General features: G+C 48.5%; 1 protein-coding gene across 2 annotated transcripts in view; it reads left to right on the top strand.

Annotated features, from left to right (window-relative positions):
* The window catches only part of SYT10 (synaptotagmin 10), a 66,588-nt gene that overhangs the window by 12,667 nt on the left and 32,901 nt on the right, over positions 1-21,020 (top strand). The window contains exons 3-4 of one of the 2 annotated variants that reach the window (XM_083181070.1): positions 1,257-1,614; positions 10,334-10,898. In XM_083181070.1, coding sequence (XP_083037196.1) covers positions 1,257-1,614; positions 10,334-10,898 — 923 coding nt within the window. Of the gene's footprint in view, positions 1-795; positions 1,615-10,333; positions 10,899-21,020 lie in introns of those variants that run through there. The other variant, XM_083181069.1, reaches the window with a different exon arrangement.

Below are 21,020 nucleotides of genomic sequence, written 5' to 3' on the forward strand. Positions count from 1 at the left end.
TTAATGGCTATTGTGTGAATGTACCCCTGCCCCTCCTCAACAAACCCATTCTATAATTAACATTCTCAAATCTACCTTTAGTTCAAATTGTTTTAACTTTATATTAATTCAATGTGTTGGAAAAAATTATGGAAAAGCCAAGGTCTGTAGCTTTGTTTGTAGGCCTTGTTTTGTGTTATTATCTGGAGATGACAAATTCACAAGCTATAGAGTATTGTGTTTTTAAGGTGATTAATGTAGGCATATAGGAATATTGCTGTTCTCAGACAACAAAGGAATTTCATTTTCATCTGAAAATTACATTTTCAACGTTTTTGATATTTGAGTCCTATTATGAAGTTGTATTTTTCCATCAGCTTGCAGGGGTGATACGCCGGTTATGCAGGCACGTATCTCAGCCTCAACGACCCATTCTGCCAGTCAGCAGACATCGATGATCAATGATCTGTTTGGGAATCGGCAAAATACGCCATGCTAAAAATACCTGACTTGCCAACCACAGTTATTTTTGGGTTGGGATAGGAGAATTGAGGATTTCTAACATGGTGGATTGGCAGAAGAAGGGCCGTAACTATGGTGATGGGAAGGTTGATACCACAGGGTGATGGGTGCTGTTGGTAACAATTGTCAATTGTATGTTTAATTCCCTTTCGCTTGTAAGCTCCACTCCTTTTTGAAGCTTGGTGTTTCTTAACTAGCTCTATGAGTAAGGTGTTAGTCTGGAATGCACCAAGTTATGGGTTTGATCCTGCTGAACTGGGCAGTTTCCCTGTTAACCAGGGGCATAGAGAGCCATGATAGGCTTAGGTAAAAAGGGGGCATGGCCAAAAAAAGGGGTCACTGTTTTAGCACAGGAGGGCGTTGGGAGAGCAGCTGCTTCTTACATTACTTGATCCCGCCTCCCCAGCCAGCACCATCTTCCCAGGGATATTTCGAAGATGACGATGGTCACTAGAGAACAAAGACCTTTACTTTCAATGTGCAGCACCATCTTCTTGAAGATATCATTGGGCCTGATGAGGAGGTCCAATCCCCACCCCCTCCCCCCGCCGCCACCAATGCTGATCACAACTGATGTATGGGCCCCATAAATAACGTTTATGTTCTATTTTTATTTTACAGAATAATTTCACCTTCATGATTTAATTGGTGTAAAACTTCTGGCAAGGTTATTAAAATTGCACAAAGGGAAAATACAGATATGTCGTCATGTATTATCACCGATGTATTGACGAGTTTTTGTTTCCTCCCTACAGACATATCGGTAAGCCTCCTCGCCGTCGTGGTCAGTTTCTGTGGCCTGGCCCTTCTGATCGTCTCTCTCTTTGTCTTCTGGAAGCTTTGCTGGCCGTGTTGGCGCAGTAAGCCCCTCACCGCTACGGCGCACGTGGTCGCCCCATGCATTCCGAGCGCCCCTCCCGAAGTCATGGAAACTAACGAGAAAAAAGAGATTAAACAAAACGGGAAGCACTCGGTGAAGGTGCAGGAAGCGGCCATGAAAATCAGCCACACGTCTCCGGATATTCCTGCCGAGGTCCAGACCGCACTGAAGGAACATCTAATGAAACATGCGCGAATCCAGCGGCAGATCACCGAGCCGGCTTCCTCTTCACGGTAGGGACTTTACATCTGATAGACTGATGTTAGTATTGTGCTCTCCCTATAAACAGCGCCCCCAGTCACACCACATATATGCTTACATCCTAATCCCACCGTACCCTAACCCATCCCCTAGTGCCTAATCCTAATCCCTCCATAACCTAACCCTCCTCCTAGTGCCTAGTCCTAATCCCTCCATAACCTAACCCTCTCCCTAGTGCCTAATCCTAATCCCTCCATAACCTAACCCTCCTCCTAGTGCCTAATCCTGCCATACCCTAACCCTCCCCCTAGTGCCTAATCCTGCCATACCCTAACCCTCCTCCTAGTGCCTAATCCTGCCATACCCTAACCCTACTCCTAGTGCCTAATCCTGCCATACCCTAACCCTCCTCCTAGTGCCTAATCCTGCCATACCCTAACCCTACTCCTAGTGCCTAATCCTGCCATACCCTAACCCTCCTCCTAGTGCCTAATCCTGCCATACCCTAACCCTACTCCTAGTGCCTAATCCTGCCATACCCTAACCCTACTCCTAGTGCCTAATCCTGCCATACCCTAACCCTCCCCCTAGTGCCTAATCCTAATCCCTCCATAACCTAACCTTTCTCCTAGTACCTAGTCCTCCCTTATCCTAACCCTACTCCTAGTGCCTAATCCTGCCATACCCTAACCCGCCCCCTAGTGCCTAATCCTGCCATACCCTAACCGGCCCCCTAGTGCCTAATCCTGCCATACCCTAACCCTCCTCCTAGTGCCTAATCCTGCCATACCCTAACCCTCCTCCTAGTGCCTAATCCTGCCATACCCTAACTCTCCCCCTAGTGCCTAATCCTGCCATACCCTAATCCCCCCCAGTGCCTAATCCTGCCATACCCTAACTCACCCCCTATTGCCTAATCCTCCTGTATCCTAACCCTCCCCCTAGTGCCTAATCCTAATCCCTCCATAACCTAACCTTTCTCCTAGTACCTAGTCCTCCCTTACCCTAACCCACCCCCTAGTGCCTAATCCTCACATACCATAACCCCCCCCCCAGTGCCTGATCCCTCCATACCCTAACCCTCCCCTAGTGCCTAATCCTCCCATACCCTAACTCTCCCCCTAGTGCCTAATCCTGCCATACCATAACCCCCCCCCCAGTGCCTAATCCTTCCATACCCTAACTCTCCCCCTAGTGCCTAATCCCTCCATACCCTAACCCTCCCCTAGTGCCTAATCCCTCCATACCCTAACCCTCCCCCTAGTGCCTAATCCTAATCCTCTCTAACCCTCCCCCTAATGCATAATGTTCCGTTGCTGCAGGCTAACCCTCTAAAAATCCACCTTTCCTATGCCGGCACTGTGAACATGTCAACATACTGATTACAGGGAAATATAGCCCGGAATGTTTAGCGTACACTGCACACAGCGTAATCTCACGCATGTTACTTGTTTTGATATAAATTTAATTGTTTCTCGATCATCTATCATCAATGTATCTTGCCATCTGTCACTCAGAACATGAGCATCCTGACTGCCATATAACCTGGGTGCCCACTGTCCCAGCAAGCCTGTCAGTAACTTCCGCTCGGGAGATGGGATGGGGGAGGGAGGGCGACCGATGAAGGTGGAGTATAACGTGGGCTTATTAGCATAATAGCCAATCACCGAGACAGAGTGGGGTGTGGGCATGCCGAATCTGCCCACACCCCACAGCGGGATATTGTGCCTGATTTACATGTAATGTGTTATTCGCCGAGCGTCACTCACTGTACTCCACCAGTCCTGTCGGCATCGGCTGTTCCCTGCTATCAGAACATCGTGTATCTCTTATCCTCCGTGTTCTAATGAAAGGAAAAGCTTCACAGATATTTAAAAGCAGACTCCATTGACCTTTGCCCTATATAAAGTCATTAATGGCGCTGCCGTCATAACGGCCAAATGAAAATAAATGTATTACAAGGACGGCAGCCAAGTGTCTGTACAAACACAGAGATTTACCAAGAGACATACTGTACACACACAGCAGCAGTTACATGACAGTTAGGAGCTGATTGAATGGTACTTTAGCTTTCACCACTTTGTCTCTGTTGAAGGCTTAGTACATCTCCCCCCTTTTTGTTATTGGTAACTGATGACTCGGTTAGAACAATGAGGCCCGTGTTTTAAGCCGCGTAGAGAGATAAAGTACCAGCTAATCAGCTCCCAACTGTCATTTTGCAAGCACTGCCTGTACCGTGACAGTGGGGAGCTGATTGGCTGGTACTTTAACTCTCATCTGGGTTTAAGGTCCCCATACACTTACATCAGCTGCAAAAGGACCGCATGCAATATATTGCATGCGATCCTGTCGCCCGGGAAGGTCCTGGGCAGCTCAAGGGGGATCGGATGCCAGTAGTGAATGGCCGCCTTTAGTACATATAGTAGCCCAGTTTGGCGGCTCTCACATTTGGTACTAACCTTTCGTTAGCCAAATCTATTGACATCTGTGAGATGGAGACATTTGCAGGCTCCAGCAAAGCTCACATCTGTGGCAGGGCACTGACCACGTTATTGGGGAGGGGCACTGACAAGATTATTGGGGAGGGGCACCGACAAAGCCACTTTATTCCCAGTCAGAGGCCGGTTTATTATAGGGCAATAAATATACTGTAGCCTGGGTTACCAAGGTGGGAGTGGCGGGCATGACGATGTATCAGGCTCCGCCTACTTCTGTGACCCCATCAGAACCAAGGGCTGTCCGTGTGACTCACAGACAATGTCTAGATTGACAATCAATAGGTCCAAACCAAAATGTTGCACTAAAACGTGCACTAGGTCGATATTGGCAAAGGTCAATGTGCATTCGATTGACACAAGCTAAAAGACACGGCAATTGTCAACACATGGAAAGGTCGACATGAGTTTTTCATAATTTTTTCGGACTTTTTCATTCTTAATCATTCACGTGGACTCTGATTGCTTGGTTTGCTCACTTTGCCATTACCAAACACACACGTGTATGAATCCGGAAAGCCCCTCAGTGACAGAAAAGACAACCAGCCCCAATTTGTGTCGGTAATGTAGTGCATGTTCCGGGTGACGACCGCTCCCCATGCGTGCACAATGTGTTATGACAGACGTGAATGGGATCACGCTGGGTTGCAGGAAGGTACCGACAGACAAGAAACGCTTAGGAAAACTAATTATGCCGGAACACTGGAGGTTTAGCCGACGTGACAGCGATCTGACGCGCATCGTGCAGCACGTCGACAATTCCTTTATGCTAATTTGAGAGACAAAGAAAATAAAATTAATTGAAGGTAGAGGAACAGAAACCCGTTACGTGACCCTATTTATGAACAACTGTAAAATGTAATTGGAGGTTTTTTTTTTTTGTTTTTTTTTGTAACCAGTCGTGAAAATATTTTGCAGCCCGTCAGAGGACACAAAAGGCTAGTAAATGGCCCACGCGGAGACCAGGTTCATTTAGGGTAAACATGGCAACTGCAGAGAGATGGTGAAATCCTCGGTGCCCCCATTGTAATGGCGCAGAGAAAAAGAACAAAGAGGAGAGTGAACATTTTCCAGGCTGTGTTTGAAAAATAACAGTTAGGAGCTGATTGGCCGGTACTTTTGGTCTGATTCAGACCTGATGGTTGGCCTGTGAACAGAGTGGAATGGCTTCACAGCCCTGCACACAGGGGGAAACCATACGCAATCTCTTTCACGCAAAATGTGCGCTGATGACGATGCCGATCGGCGCTCGCTAATAATTGGCTGGATTCCTCAGAATCCCTCCCACTTATGCTAATGTTGATGCTGCCATCTGTTATAAATACCAGGGGGGGGGGGGGGGGATTTACTAAGATGGGAGTTCACATGTCCTGTTGCTATGGGAAACCAATCCGAATCTACTGTACTTATTTATTTAGCACCTTCTAGAAGATAATAATAGTATCCGATTGGTTGCCTATAGCAACATCCCATGTGAAATACAGTAGAACTCGTAATAAATAAATAATTTTACCCCCCGAGTGAATACGCTTTGTGAAGCTTGGTTTTGCACGCGTCTCAGAGAATTTAGCGCGTACACAACGCACAGCGCTGCACATTAAGGCAAATCAATATAAATACGTTTTAATGAATAAATGTCAAAAATCCCAACAACAGTTGGGCAGAAGCCTGTGGTATTGATCCGCGTAGCGCTCTGTGTATGATATGGGGACATTAGGTGTGATGAAGGATCAGAGACAAAGGGCAGCTATTTATAGAACACAATCGAGTGGAGCTTATGATATTAGCAGGGTATAAATAATATCGGGTCTTTTCCTATTCCCTGTTCATATCAATGACCTTTTATACAGCTTAAGGGGTGTACACACGGAGCAGATTTGTGCTATTTTCTAAGCAATCTGACTAGATTGTTTAGAAAGTAAGCACAGATCTCTCCGTGTGTATGCTCCGAGAGATTAAATATCTCTTGCTAACTAAGTCAGTGCATGCAGTCCAAATCTAGTTAGATTGCTTAGCACATGACTGCAAATCTCTCTGTGTGTACAGAATGAGAGATACTGATCGCAATCTCTCATTCTGAACAACTACCCGGCCTTTTTTTGCTTAAGCAAAATTGCCAAGAGAAATTGCTTAGCAAAATTGTTTAGAACAAATCACTGCGTGTGTATGTGCTCTGCATGGGAGATCTTGACACCAGCAATTTTGCTTAGCAAAATTGCTTAGCACAGATCTCTACGTGTGTATGCCCCTTTAGTGTCATCAGGACATCTGGACGACTCACTCTCTCCGTCATGTAGCGATAGTCACTGCTGTGGATAGATTACACCTGACTGGGAATGTATTGCAGATAGCTGTAGGATTGGACATGGAGGCTGTGATCGGATCCATGATACTTATGCAATAAATTTAATTCGATTTTGGGAAAAGCTGGGGAAGGAATATACAGATACTAGCTGAGCAGCACAGTGCCAGGCAGTGGCTCAAATTTTGGGGTGCATAAAAGGGAACTTATTGATATGATGGTCAGGCGTACGACTGCAACCAACCCCCCCCCCACACACACACACACACCTAGCCACAGCATGATTGACATGACGTGTCACACCTTTTTCGTAGGTGTGCCAGGCCTAGGGTTCCACAGACAGTCTGATTAGCTGGCGGGACTGTGACGGTGTCCTGAGCTGCATACACAGGTGCGGCACTGGAATGTCGCGGATGCGTGCAGGAGGCGTCTGTCTGCTACAGACGCCTCCTGCTGCATCAGAGCTGCATCACTCCACCCCTCTTTCTCTGACAAGGCAAATTACACAGAGCTGTATCACTCCGCTCGCTTTTCACTGACAGGGCAAATTACACAGTTGTATCAATCCGCTCTGCCTTTCACTGCACAGGGCAAATTACACAGAGCTGTATTACTCTGCTCGCTTTTCACTGACAGGGCAAATCACACAGCTGCATCAATCCGCTACGCCTTTCTCTGACAGGACAAATCCCACAGAGCTGTATCACTCCGCTCGTTTTTATCTGGCAGGGCAAATTACACAGAGCTGTATCACGCCGCTACAACTTTCTCTGACAGGGCAAATCACACAGAGATGTATCACTCTGCTCCGCCTTTCACTGCACAGGGCAAATCACACAGCTGTATCAATCCGCTCCGCCTATCGCTGCACAGGGCAAATCACACAGAGATGTATCACTCTGCTCCGCCTTTCGCTGCACAGGGCAAATCACACAGAGCTGTATCACTCCGCTCTGCCTTTCTCTGACAGGACAAATCCCACAGAGCTGTATCAATCCGCTCCGCCTTTATCTTTCAGGGCAAATTACACAGACCTGTATCACGCCGCTACAACTTTCTCTGACAGGGCAAATCACAGAGACCAGTATCATTCCCTCCTCTCCCTATCACTGACAGGGCAAATCACACAGACCTGAATCACTCCACCCCCATACTTGCCTAACTTTTGAAAAGTCGTTTCAGGGAGATTATAAATATTGGCATCACGGGGTGCGCCGTTAAGGGGGCGTATCACATTCTACCCAAGGGGCGTGTCTGTCACACAGAGATGTGTCCTGCAGTAGCAGGTTAAAACTAAAGCACCAAGTGCAGTACTGACTACACACTGACATCACAGCTACAATTTGCAGGGCAGCAGGAGCCCCTCACAAAATGCAGGAGGGTATGCTCCCCATATCACACAGCACATTGCAGCCCCTCCTGGCACCCCAGAAAGGGGTCCATCTCCCACGAACCGGCCCTCGGCAGGGGGGTCCGTGGGTCAAATGACGCGATTGCGTCATTTTAGCCCCGCCCCCGCAGTGCAATGCCTGAAATACCGGCATTGCACAGTGGAGGGCGTGGCTAAAATGACGCAATCACCCAAACAGGTTAGCCCGTCCATGGCTCCGCCCCCGAACAGGCCCTTTTTGCTCCTGGCGATAGCCCTGCCACCCCCTACATCATAGTACATTATACACCGCCCCCCCCCCCCCCCCCCCATATTACACCCTGTATACAAAGCATATTGTACACAACATCATAGTACATTATACACAGGCCCCCCATATTACACCCAGCACATTATACACAGCCCCCCCCCCCCTTCATATTACACACACAAAAACTATTTCACACCCCCCACAGCCCCCATTCCCTTCGTACAGACAGCACTCACCCGGCTGTACTCATCCCAGGGACCTGCAGGACGCCTGCCATGTGGTGGGGGAAGCACTGGCAGCACAAGCAGAGACGAGCAGGAAAAGCCAGCCTGGCAGTGTGGTGGGCGTGGCCAGCCTCAGGGAAGCCCTGGCTGCAGTGTGGTGGGCGAGGCCAGTCTCAGGGAAGTCCCGGCTGCAGTGCAGTGGGCGGGGTCAGGCTCAGGGAAGCCCCGGCTGCCAGCTCTCTGCCCTGGCCTGAAGCACTGACTTCCGGTCTGTGCACACAGCGTCTCGGCCACTCCTACCCACAACCCCGCGGTGGCTGCCTGTGACTTCCCTTAGATACAAGCCCCGCCTGCCGCCAGTTCTGAACACGGAATGAGTCCCAATAAAACGGGAGGTATGAGGGGCTTTGCGGGGCAGCGGGAGGCTCAGTCAAAAATCGTGAGCCTCCCGTGTAGGCAAGTCTGCGTCCACCCCCTTTCTCTGACAGGGCAAATCACACAGAGAGCTGGATCACTCCACAGAGACAATTGCACAGTATCACTCCACCTACTGTCACAGACTCAGGTGGGAATTCGCTGATGACATTGCGTCGTTTGCTGTGTCGTCTAATATTTATTAACACTTAGGGGGTGATTCTGATTTAATCGGTCCCCCACACGTTCCCACGTGGATCGATTTTTAGCGCAGTTATTTCTGCGCATGTTTAACCGATGTGTTTGAGCGGCCAGAGCGTTCACACACAGAAGTCCGGGCGTGGGGCAACAGGCTGAGATTCGCCCATGGGAACGCCCAGGGCATTTCCATGGAAATTCCCCGATTTGGGACGGGCAGCTGACGTCAGCGGAAGTCAGCTTCCTGTGCAGGGCGCTCAGAGATCTGAGACGCCACCAAAGTGTCTCAGATCTGCAAACGCTGGAGAAATCATTCGATGGTCTTAGGCGTCTGGGGGACTCGCAGCCTTGCGAGTCAACCAGAATAAGGTCCTTATTCCGTTCTCAAAAAATGTTTTGAATATTGTCGTGAAGCCTCTTCCTCTTCAAGGATGAATAATATAATACACATTTAGGAATCTATACTCACACTCCCGGGTGCCAGGAGCAGGGAACCCGGATTATAGGTCCGCTGTGTCTAGATCAGGCATGTCCAAACTGGCCCTCCAGCTGCTGTGAAACTACACATCCCAGCATGCCTTGCCATTGTTTTAGCATTCCCTAATAGCAAAACTTTGGCAAGGCATGATGGGACTTGTAGTTTCACAACAGCTGGAGGGCCATAGTTTGGACATGTCTGGTCTAGATAGACAGTCATTAGGGTAACACCAAAAAGTCGAAATATACAAAATCGGTATGTACTAGATTGACACAAGCAAAATGTCGACACTGAAAATGTTGACAAAAGCAAATTGTCAACATGAGTTTTTCAGGTTTTCTGAGCACGTGGACCCCAATTATTGATTATTATTATTATTATTATTATTATTATTATTAATTATTATTAGTCCACATGGAGTATAAAAAGTCCAACTCATGTCGACTTTTTCATGTGTCGTATTTTGTGTCACAGTGGTTGCATGTGATGTCATGCAGTTGCCGCAGCATAGTCTGAACAAGACTGCACACACACCCCCACCCACCCCCACCCCCCAGTGCTGTGTCGACCTTCCGAAACCGGTGGTTTGCCACCCCTTTGAGGCTCCCTCCCGGCCCTTTAGACTGCATTTTTATTTTAACCTCCCCATTAAGCCCCACCCCCATTCTGACGAATGCGGCGATTTGTGGCTCTTCGGGCAGGGGGTGGTACTAAATGACGTGATTTGCGTGATTTTAGCCCCACTAACTCCCGAAAGAGGTGTGAATGCTGGTATTGGACCGGCAGATGGAGGGGGGCTGATGCCAAGGGCACTGCTAAATGGGAGAGTCTAGCCCACCCTTCCAGGGGTCGGGAGGGGGGACAAAATTTTTTGGACCCTTCCGGCCATTCTGGGAGGGTATGGAATATCCAGATACCATTAAATCCATGAGTCCAACTTGTTGAATTGAATGTACCTCTACAGAATGTCTTATGCTTTGTTGTGTTGTTCCCGCTTCAGGCACAATTCGTTCCGGAGGCACCTGCCGAGGCAGATGCAAGTGTCCAGCGTTGACTTCAGCATGGGCACGGAACCCTTACAGAGAGGAGAGACCACCACCAGCATTGGCAGGATCAAACCCGAGCTGTACAAGCAGAAATCTGTCGATTCCGAGGACAACAAGAAAGACGATCTGAAGACCTGCGGGAAGCTCAACTTCGGGCTGCAGTACGACTACGAGAACGAGCTGCTCGTGGTGAAAATCCTGAAGGCCCTGGAGCTCCCCGCTAAGGACTTGTGTGGGACATCGGACCCCTACGTCAAGATCTATCTCCTTCCGGACAGGAAGAAGAAGTTTCAGACTCGAGTTCACAGAAAGACGTTAAATCCCGTATTTGATGAGACCTTTCAGTTCCCGGTGGCTTACGACCAGCTGAACAATAGGAAGCTGCACTTCAGTGTCTACGACTTTGACCGTTTCTCTAGACACGATATGATCGGGGAGGTTATCCTGGATAATTTGTTCGAAGTCTCAGATCTCTCCAGAGAAGCCACCGTCTGGAAAGACATCTATTGCGCCACGACGGTAAGTAGTCTTTACTCCTTACCTACCCGTTGTGTGCTGCTAAACCTGTCTGTGTGCTGTTGTGGAGCAGGAGGAGTGTCTATGGCAGTAATGCAAGAGACATAGGGGCAGATGGATTAAACCTGGAGAAGTGGCCAGTGATAACGCAGCAGCCAAACAAACCCTAACTGCCATTTTCATACCCAGTCTGTAACATGGCAGTTAGGAGTTGATTGGCTGCTGCGTTATTGTCTTCCGCTTTATCCACTTCAGGTTTCATTCGTCTGACCCATTGGGGCCTATTTACTAAGCATTGAAGAGAGAGATAAAGTACCAATCAGCTCCTAACTATCATGGTACAGGCTGTGTTTGTAAAACAACAGGAGCTGATTGGCCCCCACTTTACGCACCACCCTTTACCCTCTCTCCAGAGGCTAAATAAATAGGGGATACGGTCATTAGGTCAACAGCATTTTGGTCGACAATCATTAGGCCGACACCACTGGTCTAGGTCGACATGGGGTGTTTCACTGTTTTTTGAGCCGACATGTGCCGACAGGCGGTATTTCATGCCTTGTCCGCGTTTTAATGGCTGTGCGTTCCACGTACTCTATATGTGGGATGCTAGATAACATGTACGCATGATCTTCCTGGCTCCGTTGTAGGGCGGGGCTTCTAGACGCCACAGGAGTTTTCGCCCACTGGGTAAACATGCGTTCACCGCGAGTGAGTAGTACGTAAAGCCTTTTGATGACGCAACTTCCGGCACCAAATACCGGCAAGTGCGTTCCAGTGCAGTGTAGACTTTATGCATCTAAGGACTTGTTCCTAGAGGAGAAGGCACCCAGTCACTTAATCATGAAAAGCAAGGAGTGCATATATATATATATATATATATATATATATATATATATATATATATATCTCTTATATATTTGGCTACATCTGTCACTCAAAGTGTGTCTGACTCTCTAACACTGGGTGGAGCCTCTGACTCACATGACTGACTCACATGACAGAGAACCAGCCCAGTGAGCCCACAGTCATAGGAGGGACACATTGCTCTGCTCCTGCACTTTCCTTTTAATGTATGATTGCCATCACCTGTGTTGAAGCACCTTTCCTATCAATGAACCTGTTCAACACAGATGGAGGTAATCATACATTAGGAAGAAAGTCCAGCGGCAGAGCATTGTGTCCCTCCTGGCATGGGTCATGTTGGGAGGTATGCACAGTGCCAGACACCCTCTGCCTCCCCATGTTACCCAGCAAAGACACAGCTACTCACCAGACACACCAGGTGAGCGCCCCCCCCCCCCCCCGCGCGATTTGCGGGGCCCCCGCGAACCCCTTCTCCCGTGATTCGCGGACACCCCTCACCTCCCCCCCCCCCCCCCCCCCCTGCGCGCGTTATTCACGGCAGCCCCAGGATTAGATGGCACATGCAAAACACTGACATGGCTATGGTCGACGATGAAAAAGGTTGACATGAGTTTTTGAAGATTTATTTTTCATTTTAAGAATGTTTTCATATTCATTCTCATGTGTCGACATGGTCACCAATGAAGTGCCACACCTATGTCAACATTTAATGTGTTGACCTTTCTGTGTTGATTTTTTCTTGTGGCGATATGCGGCACCCCAGCTACCCCCCCCCCCCCGCGACCACCCTCCCGCGATTCGCGTCACCCACCCCCCACGACCCCCCCTCCCGCAATTCGCGGCACCCCCTGCGACCCACCCCCCACGCAATTTGTAGACACCCCCCACCTCCCCCCCCCCCCATTCACGGCAACCCCACGATTGAATGGCACATGCAAAACACTGACATGGCTATGGTCGACAATGAAAAAGGTTGACATGAGCTTTTGAAGATTTATTTTTCACTTTTTGAATGTTTTCATATTCATTCTCATGTGTCAACATGGACACCAATGAAGTGCCACACTTATGTCAACATTTACATGTGTTGACCTTTCTGTGTTGATTTTTTTGTTGTGGCGATTTGCGGCACCCTCCCGCGATTCGCAGCACACCCCCCACAATTCGCGGCACCCCCAGCGACTCCTGCGATTCGCGGCCCCACCCAATGACACCCCCCCCCCCTCTCCTGCGATTCACGGCACCCTGCGACCCCCTCCCACGATTCGCGCCAAACCCTCGGGCCCCCCTTCCGCGGTTCGCGGTACCCCCCTACCGCGATTTCCCCCCCCCCGACCCCCCCTCCTGTCATTGCGGCAACCCCCCGCGACCCACCCTCCCACGATTCACTGCAACCCCCCGCGCCCCCTCCGACGATTCGCGGAAACACCCCCGCCCGCAATTCATGGCATCCACCCACGACCCCTCCTCCCGTAATTCGCGGACACCCCTCACCTCCTCCCTCCCCCCCCTTCCACCCCGCGCGTGATTCACGGCAACCCCAGGATTAAATGGCACATGCAAAACACTGACACGGCTATGGTCGACAATGAAAAAGGTTGACATGAGTTTTTGAAGATTTATTTTTCTTTTTTTTTTAATGTTTTCATATTCATTCTCATGTGTCAACATTGACACCAATGAGGTGCCACACTTATGTCAACATTTACATGTGTTGACCTTTCTGTGTTGATTTTTTGTTGTGGCAATTTTTTTCCAGTGACAACTATGTGCACGTCAACCTACACATCATCAACCAATTCTTTGTATAATATATAACACCTGTTCTGTTTTACTGTAGGTGCTTTAAGTCAGATCTTTTACTGCTACTATTACTGTTTATGTAAATGCATTCTGAATGACAGCAACATCCTACCATCCTTCTACAAGAATATATAACCAACTAAGTTGATTCATCGCGCCCCGTGCCCCCCCTCCCGCAAATCGCGGACCCCCCGCGCACCCCCCCTCCCGCGATTCACGCCCCCCTCCCACGATTCACATCACCCCCACGCACCCCCCCTCCCGCGATTCACGCCCCCTCCCGCGCTTTGCGGACCCCCGCCCTCTCCCGCGATTCGCGGACAACTGCGCCCCCTCCCTCCCTTGATTCACAGCACCCCCCGTGCCCCTCCCGCAATTCACGGCACCCCTAAGCCCCTCTTTAGTCCCCCGTATACTCACACATCCCTATCACAACCCAGCTTCCTGCTCTCCTGAACCGTAACTTCCATCACTGGGGAGTCGCTGACGCTGTTTTGCCCACATGCCCCTATCATGCCTCATAGCCCAGCCTCCTGCTCTCATGCACCCTATCTCCCACCCAGTAGGAGGAGACACTGACTCAGGGCCACCATCCTGTACTGCCATGCTGGACCCTCACCCACTGGCAGAAGCTGCACAGTATCTCCCACCCTCCTCTTTAGTCCCCCTTATGCCCACACACCCCTATCACTACCCAGCCTCCTGTTTTAGTGTGTCGTGACCCCCGCCAGTGGGGAGCCGCTGACTCAAAACACCCTACTATACTATTGCACACACAACCCCCCCCACACACCCACAAATGTCACTGTACCATCCACACTATCAATGTACATCTTTCTCTGTAACCGCTTTTTAATTAAACAAAACAATACACACCCCCTTCCACCATACCCTCCAACAGTACCGATTTAGCCAGTACAGTACCGTTTTTTAATGGCCTGTACCGGCTAAAATCCACTGTACCGATTGTACCGGTTTTCTAGCTGCGGCACTTGATGTCAGGCACCTCCTCCTGCCTTCACCTCTATTTCAGCCGAGGAGGGACTCTGGGAGGTGTAGTATCCAACACCTCCATATGTTCCCCCGGGAGCGTGAGGGGGATCCGCCTACAATGCTACAAATTCCGAGGTGCCCCACAGGGGAACACAGCCTGCCCGCCTCCCCCTGCTCAGGGATAGGCTGCGGTGAGATGAATGTCACCTGTGGGAAGTGCATGAATCACCGTGCAGAAGAAGAGGAACGGCGCTGGGCGGGAGACTTGGGGCAGGGCAGGTATGGTGATTTTAAGAATATTCGATGACCGAGATCAGCAAGCGGCAAGCAGGGGAGCTGAGTGACATGTGCTGCTGTCCAGGAGGAGGGGGACACGCTGGGCTCTTGTCAACACGACCAATGCTGTGCCCCCAGGATGTGCAGAATCAACCATTGAAAGGATAGGAAACGGGGCTTGGCCACGCCCCCTTTCATGCTGACCACGCCCCCTTTACGTTTGTGTACCGATTGCTGACCCTCAGATGTTGGAGGGTATGCCTTCCACATCTTATGCTCTCTATTTAACACATTTCACATATAACTCAAGTTGCAATACAGGGCATCTTTCATACAATTCTAACCATATTTCTCATATACAAATGTTCACAAATTAAGGGGGCGCAGCCCCTTACGACGGTGTGAAGAGCGCCCGTAGGGCGTGAAGAATCACCTAGTGTATGTATGTATATATATATATATATATATAATGTGTGTGTGTGTGTGCAGAGGAGCTGGCACTCTGATCCTCCTTGGTCTAGGTGCCTGGTGCCTTCGCAGGGCGAGCAGCCGGGGCTGGGCGCAGAATTGAACAGGGGCGCGGCGCTCAGGACGGCGTAGAAATAAATCAATACGTAGCCAAACTAGATTAGTTGACGTTTCAGCCTTGCGGCTTTTATCTAAACAGCTAACATGTAGGATATGGGGGCACAGAGAGAGGGGATGGAGGATAGAGACAGGTGGGCAGTTTTAGCCAGCCTTGGAAAGGGATAACATAGAGAGAGATAAAATATCAGCCAATCTGCTCAAAAAATGACAGCTAGAGGTTGGTACTTTATCTCTCTCCACTTTAAATTGCTCCTGTAGCGTTGATACAGAGCTACCTGAGACTAGCCTAGTACAGTAAGATTATTTATGCTCTGGTACAAACAGATTCAGCCTAACAAGGCCATATCCGCTGTGGGTGACTGAGGTCTGGGGCAGAGGAATGTCTGATTCTGGTTCACTGCATAGATCACATGATTTTGGTGGCATATATTAGCGTGATGTCTGTGTCTTAACTGTTGAGATCAAGAGGTTTTTTTTTCTTAATTCAAACACCCAATAGTATATGGCGTATTCTCCATCAATAGAAACACCCATTGCATATGCTATAGATGCGGAGCTGGGGACACCCAGCATTGTGTAGACATCAGCAATTGTTTATCAATGTTCTATATTTAGGATTTCACATCTATTTCCGATTGCAACTAATTCATTCATAAATACACATTTTTTGAGAATAGATGAATACAGCATACAGTAGGTCGCTGTAGAAGTGATATCACACAGGTGCCTGCAAGGGAAGGTGTAACCTTGAGTAAAGAAAAGCACATTTGGTTCCCCCAGCACACTGGGCCTGCCGTACATTCGCTGCTTAGTGACCCTATAACCTCCCCCCCCCCCCCCCCATTACTTGTGTTTCCCCCCTATATCCCTATAGATTGTAAGCTTGCAGCAGGGCCCTCCTACCTCCAAGTCTGTCTGTTGTTACCCAGTTTGTTTTATCACTGTCTACTATTGTAAAGCGCAACAGAATCTGCTGCGCTATATAAGAAACTGTAAATAAATTACCGACGCTGAATCCCCTTAGTGCGAGGGGCTGTGTACTGAAACATCCGAAGGGGAGAGAAATCATACTTGATGGTCACCGGTAATAAATGTCAATCAAAACTGTCCGCCAACTAGCGGCGGGTGCTGACGTCAAGAAGAGTATTTTATTTCCATCTTCCTAAGTACCGTTTCTTTTCAGAATATTTTCAGAATATATTAAGAACAATTCTTCTAGAACAATACACGTTCTCTCCATTGTACTGTACCTGCATTTAGATGGCGAGGTACAATCACTATACAGTATATGACACGCGTGCCATATAGCTATTACACATCAGCATCTGAAATCCCAACCCTCCCTTCCTCCTATATAACAATTATCTCCTGCATGTCGCTGGTTAATCACTGCCAGCCTCTATATTGTCTCCGCTAATTAACATCCCCGGTTAGCTCCTGGCTTGATATACACAGCGTATAGGAGAATATACAGCCTGCAATTAGTATGATACGTAGGCAACATTGCAAAAGTCAGCTGTACTTACAGTAGGTGCTACACAGCGGGATCTACGCTCGTCGTGTATGATACGGTGTGGGGTCAACATTCATGGTCTACAACCCCCCTTCTGATGGCCTGTCTATGTTTATACTGGCTTGAGGATCTACAAAGAGCCAATTTATTTAACCAGTGTTGGTTTATTGATTGGTAGTAGGTAGCCGTACTCACTGTTACATGTGCACTAATGATGGAGTGGATTAGAGTATCATACAGTTCCCTTGATGGTGAGTGTATACTGCAAAAGGGTCGCATTGCAGGGATACTGGCTTTATAGCAGGTATTATCCAGGCCAGTAATAGAGCTAAACAGGAGACTTCTGTCTCCCACCATTTCACTCTACACCGTAAAGACAAGATGGGCCCAGCACATGCTCAACATAGAAGCCATCTTGGGATAGTACATGAAGCGTTCCTTGGGAACAAGAAGACTGGAGTCTTCCCAGTAATGCTTCCTCTTTTGTCTGAACTTTTTATAAATCCATTTGTCATATTTTTAATACCTAAAGCAAATAAATCTAAGACAAAAAGTACAGAGAGTAAGAACTGATCATGAGAATCAGATCCCCTAAACCAGAGGAGGAACTACCATTAATGCAGCAGGTGCATTGCATCGGGGCCTGTGAGGACTAACGGGCCAGGGCTGGATTAACAATGGGCCTGATGGAGCTACATCTCCAAACTCACTCCAAATAGATGAGGACTGGGGCTTTCCAATGAGCCTAGCCCTGCGTCGTTAGCCTCCCGGGAACCGGAGATACCGCTGGGCAAAGCTTGAACGTTTTCCCCATAGGATAACATGGGACCCGCTAATTACAACCCCCACCCAGTTCTGACGGCTGCCAGTTCACCCTCCGGCATCACAGAAGCTCGAAGTTGATCTCATTCGAACCCAAATCGCTGGGCCTTCAATCTGATACCAATTGGCCAACCTGGTTTATATGGGTTAATTGGCTGGGTTAATATTGCGGGTAAACCGATTTTTTTATATCTGAAATGTAATTTCATGGCTGTTCATGTTGTTTGAGGGCAGATTTCTCTGGAACCAAATGGCCCAGTTTCATGGGAAATCATTCAAAGCCCATGTAAAAGTTCTTCAATATGATACTGGTCTCATGTATCATGTAAATGGGTCTGTTGGTTCTGAAGATATAGCCGGTTAAAGGGGGGGGGGGGTTCTCTCCCCCTCACACCAGAAAATGCAGGGACCAGGCTGGAGTAAAAGGGGCCATCCCGGGAATGTCCTTGCGTGATCCTGGGACCATGTTTCTGGGTAAGTCCCTGCATTTTCTGGTGTGAAAGGGGTATTATTTCAAATAGCCGTGCTCTGAATACAGCCAGGCAGTCCCCACTCTCTGCTCAGCTGTCAATGGCTGTTACTTCTGCCTGGCGGCAGCTGTCCCCCAGTTACCGTGAGCATGTATTCCCCCTTGGCAATGAACATGTAATCTCACATGACAACGAGCATGGAACCCCTGGCAATGAGCACATAGGTAAGCAGCACTTATGTAGCATCATTTTTAATTGGCATTATGGTGTTTGACATAATACATAATGGAAATTATGGTGTGTGGTTTAACATGTAGTGGGCATTATGGTGTAAATGAGTGCAAAGAGGTCTGCACTGCCTGAGGTACCTGCCCCTTACCATAGAGATGCAGGGCTGATTTTGTGTTCCAGAATGATAGAGGAGTCCTGCCACCTATCACCGTTGATGGTCCCAGTGACAAGCAGCCTGAGGTACCTGCCCCTTACCATAGAGAGGCGGGGCTGACCTTGTGTTCCGGACTGATAGAGGAGTCCTGCCACCTATCAGTGCTGATAATCACAGTCACATGCTGCCTGAGGTACCTGTCCCTTACAGTAGAGAGGCGGGGCTGACCTTGTGTTCCGGACTAATAGAGGAGTCCTGCCACCTATCAGCGCTGATGATTAGTCACATGCTGCCTGAGGTACCTGTCCCTTACAGTAGAGAGGCGGGGCTGACCTTGTGTTCCGGACTAATAGAGGAGTCCTGCCACCTATCAGCGCTGATGATTACAGTCACATGCTGCCTGAGGTACCTGTCCCTTACAGTAGAGAGGCGGGGCTGACCTTGTGTTCCAGACTAATAGAGGAGTCCTGCCACCTATCAGCGCTCATGGTCACAGTCACATGCTGCGTCTAATTAACCGAGTGCTTAACATTTTTCTGCTTCACTGTGAATTAAATGCAAGGCACACCTGGTGTAACTGGCACTCAGTCAGGCAGACTCTGGCAGTGCCAAACTGGGGAAAGCCAAGGGGTGAGGTGAGGCCAGACATTGTTACTCATCCCATATCACAAGTGATTCTAGTGTAGATATATACTGAGGGTCCGGGTGGAGAATGAAATTAGGATCATCTCGTTAGCTGCTATGTGTGCCCGTGAGCCCCTTCACACCAAATAACTCCACCCCCCAACCCAAATTCTGTTATGTCAGCCTAGCGGCTTCAGTGGAGAAGTACCTGAGGGGCAGATTTGATCGGCCAAATGGTTCTCATCTGCCGTCACACAAAGCTAGATATTTACACCTTGGCCGTATGACAGTGGGTAGCTGAAAACAACAGTAGTGCCATCCACAGTGGGTAGGATGTACGTCCTGGGTGACTGGTAGTGGTCGTGGAAAATGCAGCGCGTTAAATGCATTTACTGAGTAAAAATAGGGCGTTATTCAGAGGGGAACGCAATGCCGGCGGTCACATATTTCAGTGCTTTTTATGTTGGACACTCCCACGGCGCATTCATTACACAGAGCCTATACCCAAAGGCACAATTGCCATTGAAGTGTACGGTATCGGGAATACTGTGGAAGTGTGATGGGCGGTGATTGGACGGTGGCTAGAAATGCGCACAATAATGGTCTGTTTAATGGGCGTGTTGTGGGAGTTGCGTTGACGAGCCAGTGTGCGCCCCAGGAGGTCGTGGTCAGATGTAGCCACTGCTTCTGCCATGGAACTGATTCAAGTTTCCACTTACAGCAATGGGTTGTTATGTCAATGTGAGCGCGTTCACCCGGTGTGGACTTGGCAATGCCTGGGAGGCTTCGCTCAAGCTGTTGCTGGCTCCCTATTGCCGGCAATGGGGACTGTCTCACTAGTGCCACCTATAGGTGACATAAGTCGTATAGTGACAGCGGCAAACTGATGGTACTGTTGCTTATTAAATACTGAAACGAGGACACAACCCATTTAGCGAGTTAGCAATTATGTCTTTGATAATGGGGCTCATTATTCTACCTTTATCATATGTGTGTATATATTGTGGCAAGGACTGCATAATTTCACATGAAGTGAATGTGCAACATCCAGTCCAGGGTTTAGAGCAGCAGCAGCAGGACTAATTAGATCCAGTCCCGGGTTTTCCTAAGATGTATTGTGAATCACTGTCAGCTAATTAACAACACCTTTTATTTCCTGTTATATGTTTATCTGGAGCAGAGGGTCAGGGTTCCCAATGCCTTTTAGTGGCTGGGCAATAGGCTGGGGAGAAGGTGGGGAATTACACTAGGGATCTCTGGAATGTACCCGTATTGTAAAGATTATATGTTGTCTGCTGAAAAACCTGCCATGTTGTAATCTGTGAATTGCCAAGCTGTCGATCCTGTATGCCTGCTGCTAATAAACAGACAGACTTTCATTCAGTGTATGTGATTCCTTGTCACAATGGCCCTTATTCAGATCTGATTGCAGTTCAAATTTGTTTGGAAAATGGGCAAAACCATGCTGCACTGCAGGTGGGGCAGATGTAACATGTGCAGAGAGAGTTAAATTTGGGTGGGGTGTGTTGAAACTGAAATCTAAATTGCAGTGTAAAAATAATGCAGCCAGTATTTATCCTGCACAGAAACAAAATAACTCGCACAGATCTAACTCTCTCTGCACATGTTACATCTGCCCCCATGCAGCGCACATGGTTTTGCCCATTTTCCAAACAAATTTGTACTGCGATCAGATCTGAATAAGGACCAATATGTGTGTGTATGTATGTGTGTATATTTGTGTATATATATATATATATATATATATATATATATATATATATTTT

Source organism: Crinia signifera, chromosome 4 (genome assembly GCF_055691185.1).
Source record: "Crinia signifera chromosome 4, ASM5569118v1, whole genome shotgun sequence".
Classification (NCBI taxonomy): domain Eukaryota; kingdom Metazoa; phylum Chordata; class Amphibia; order Anura; family Myobatrachidae; genus Crinia; species Crinia signifera.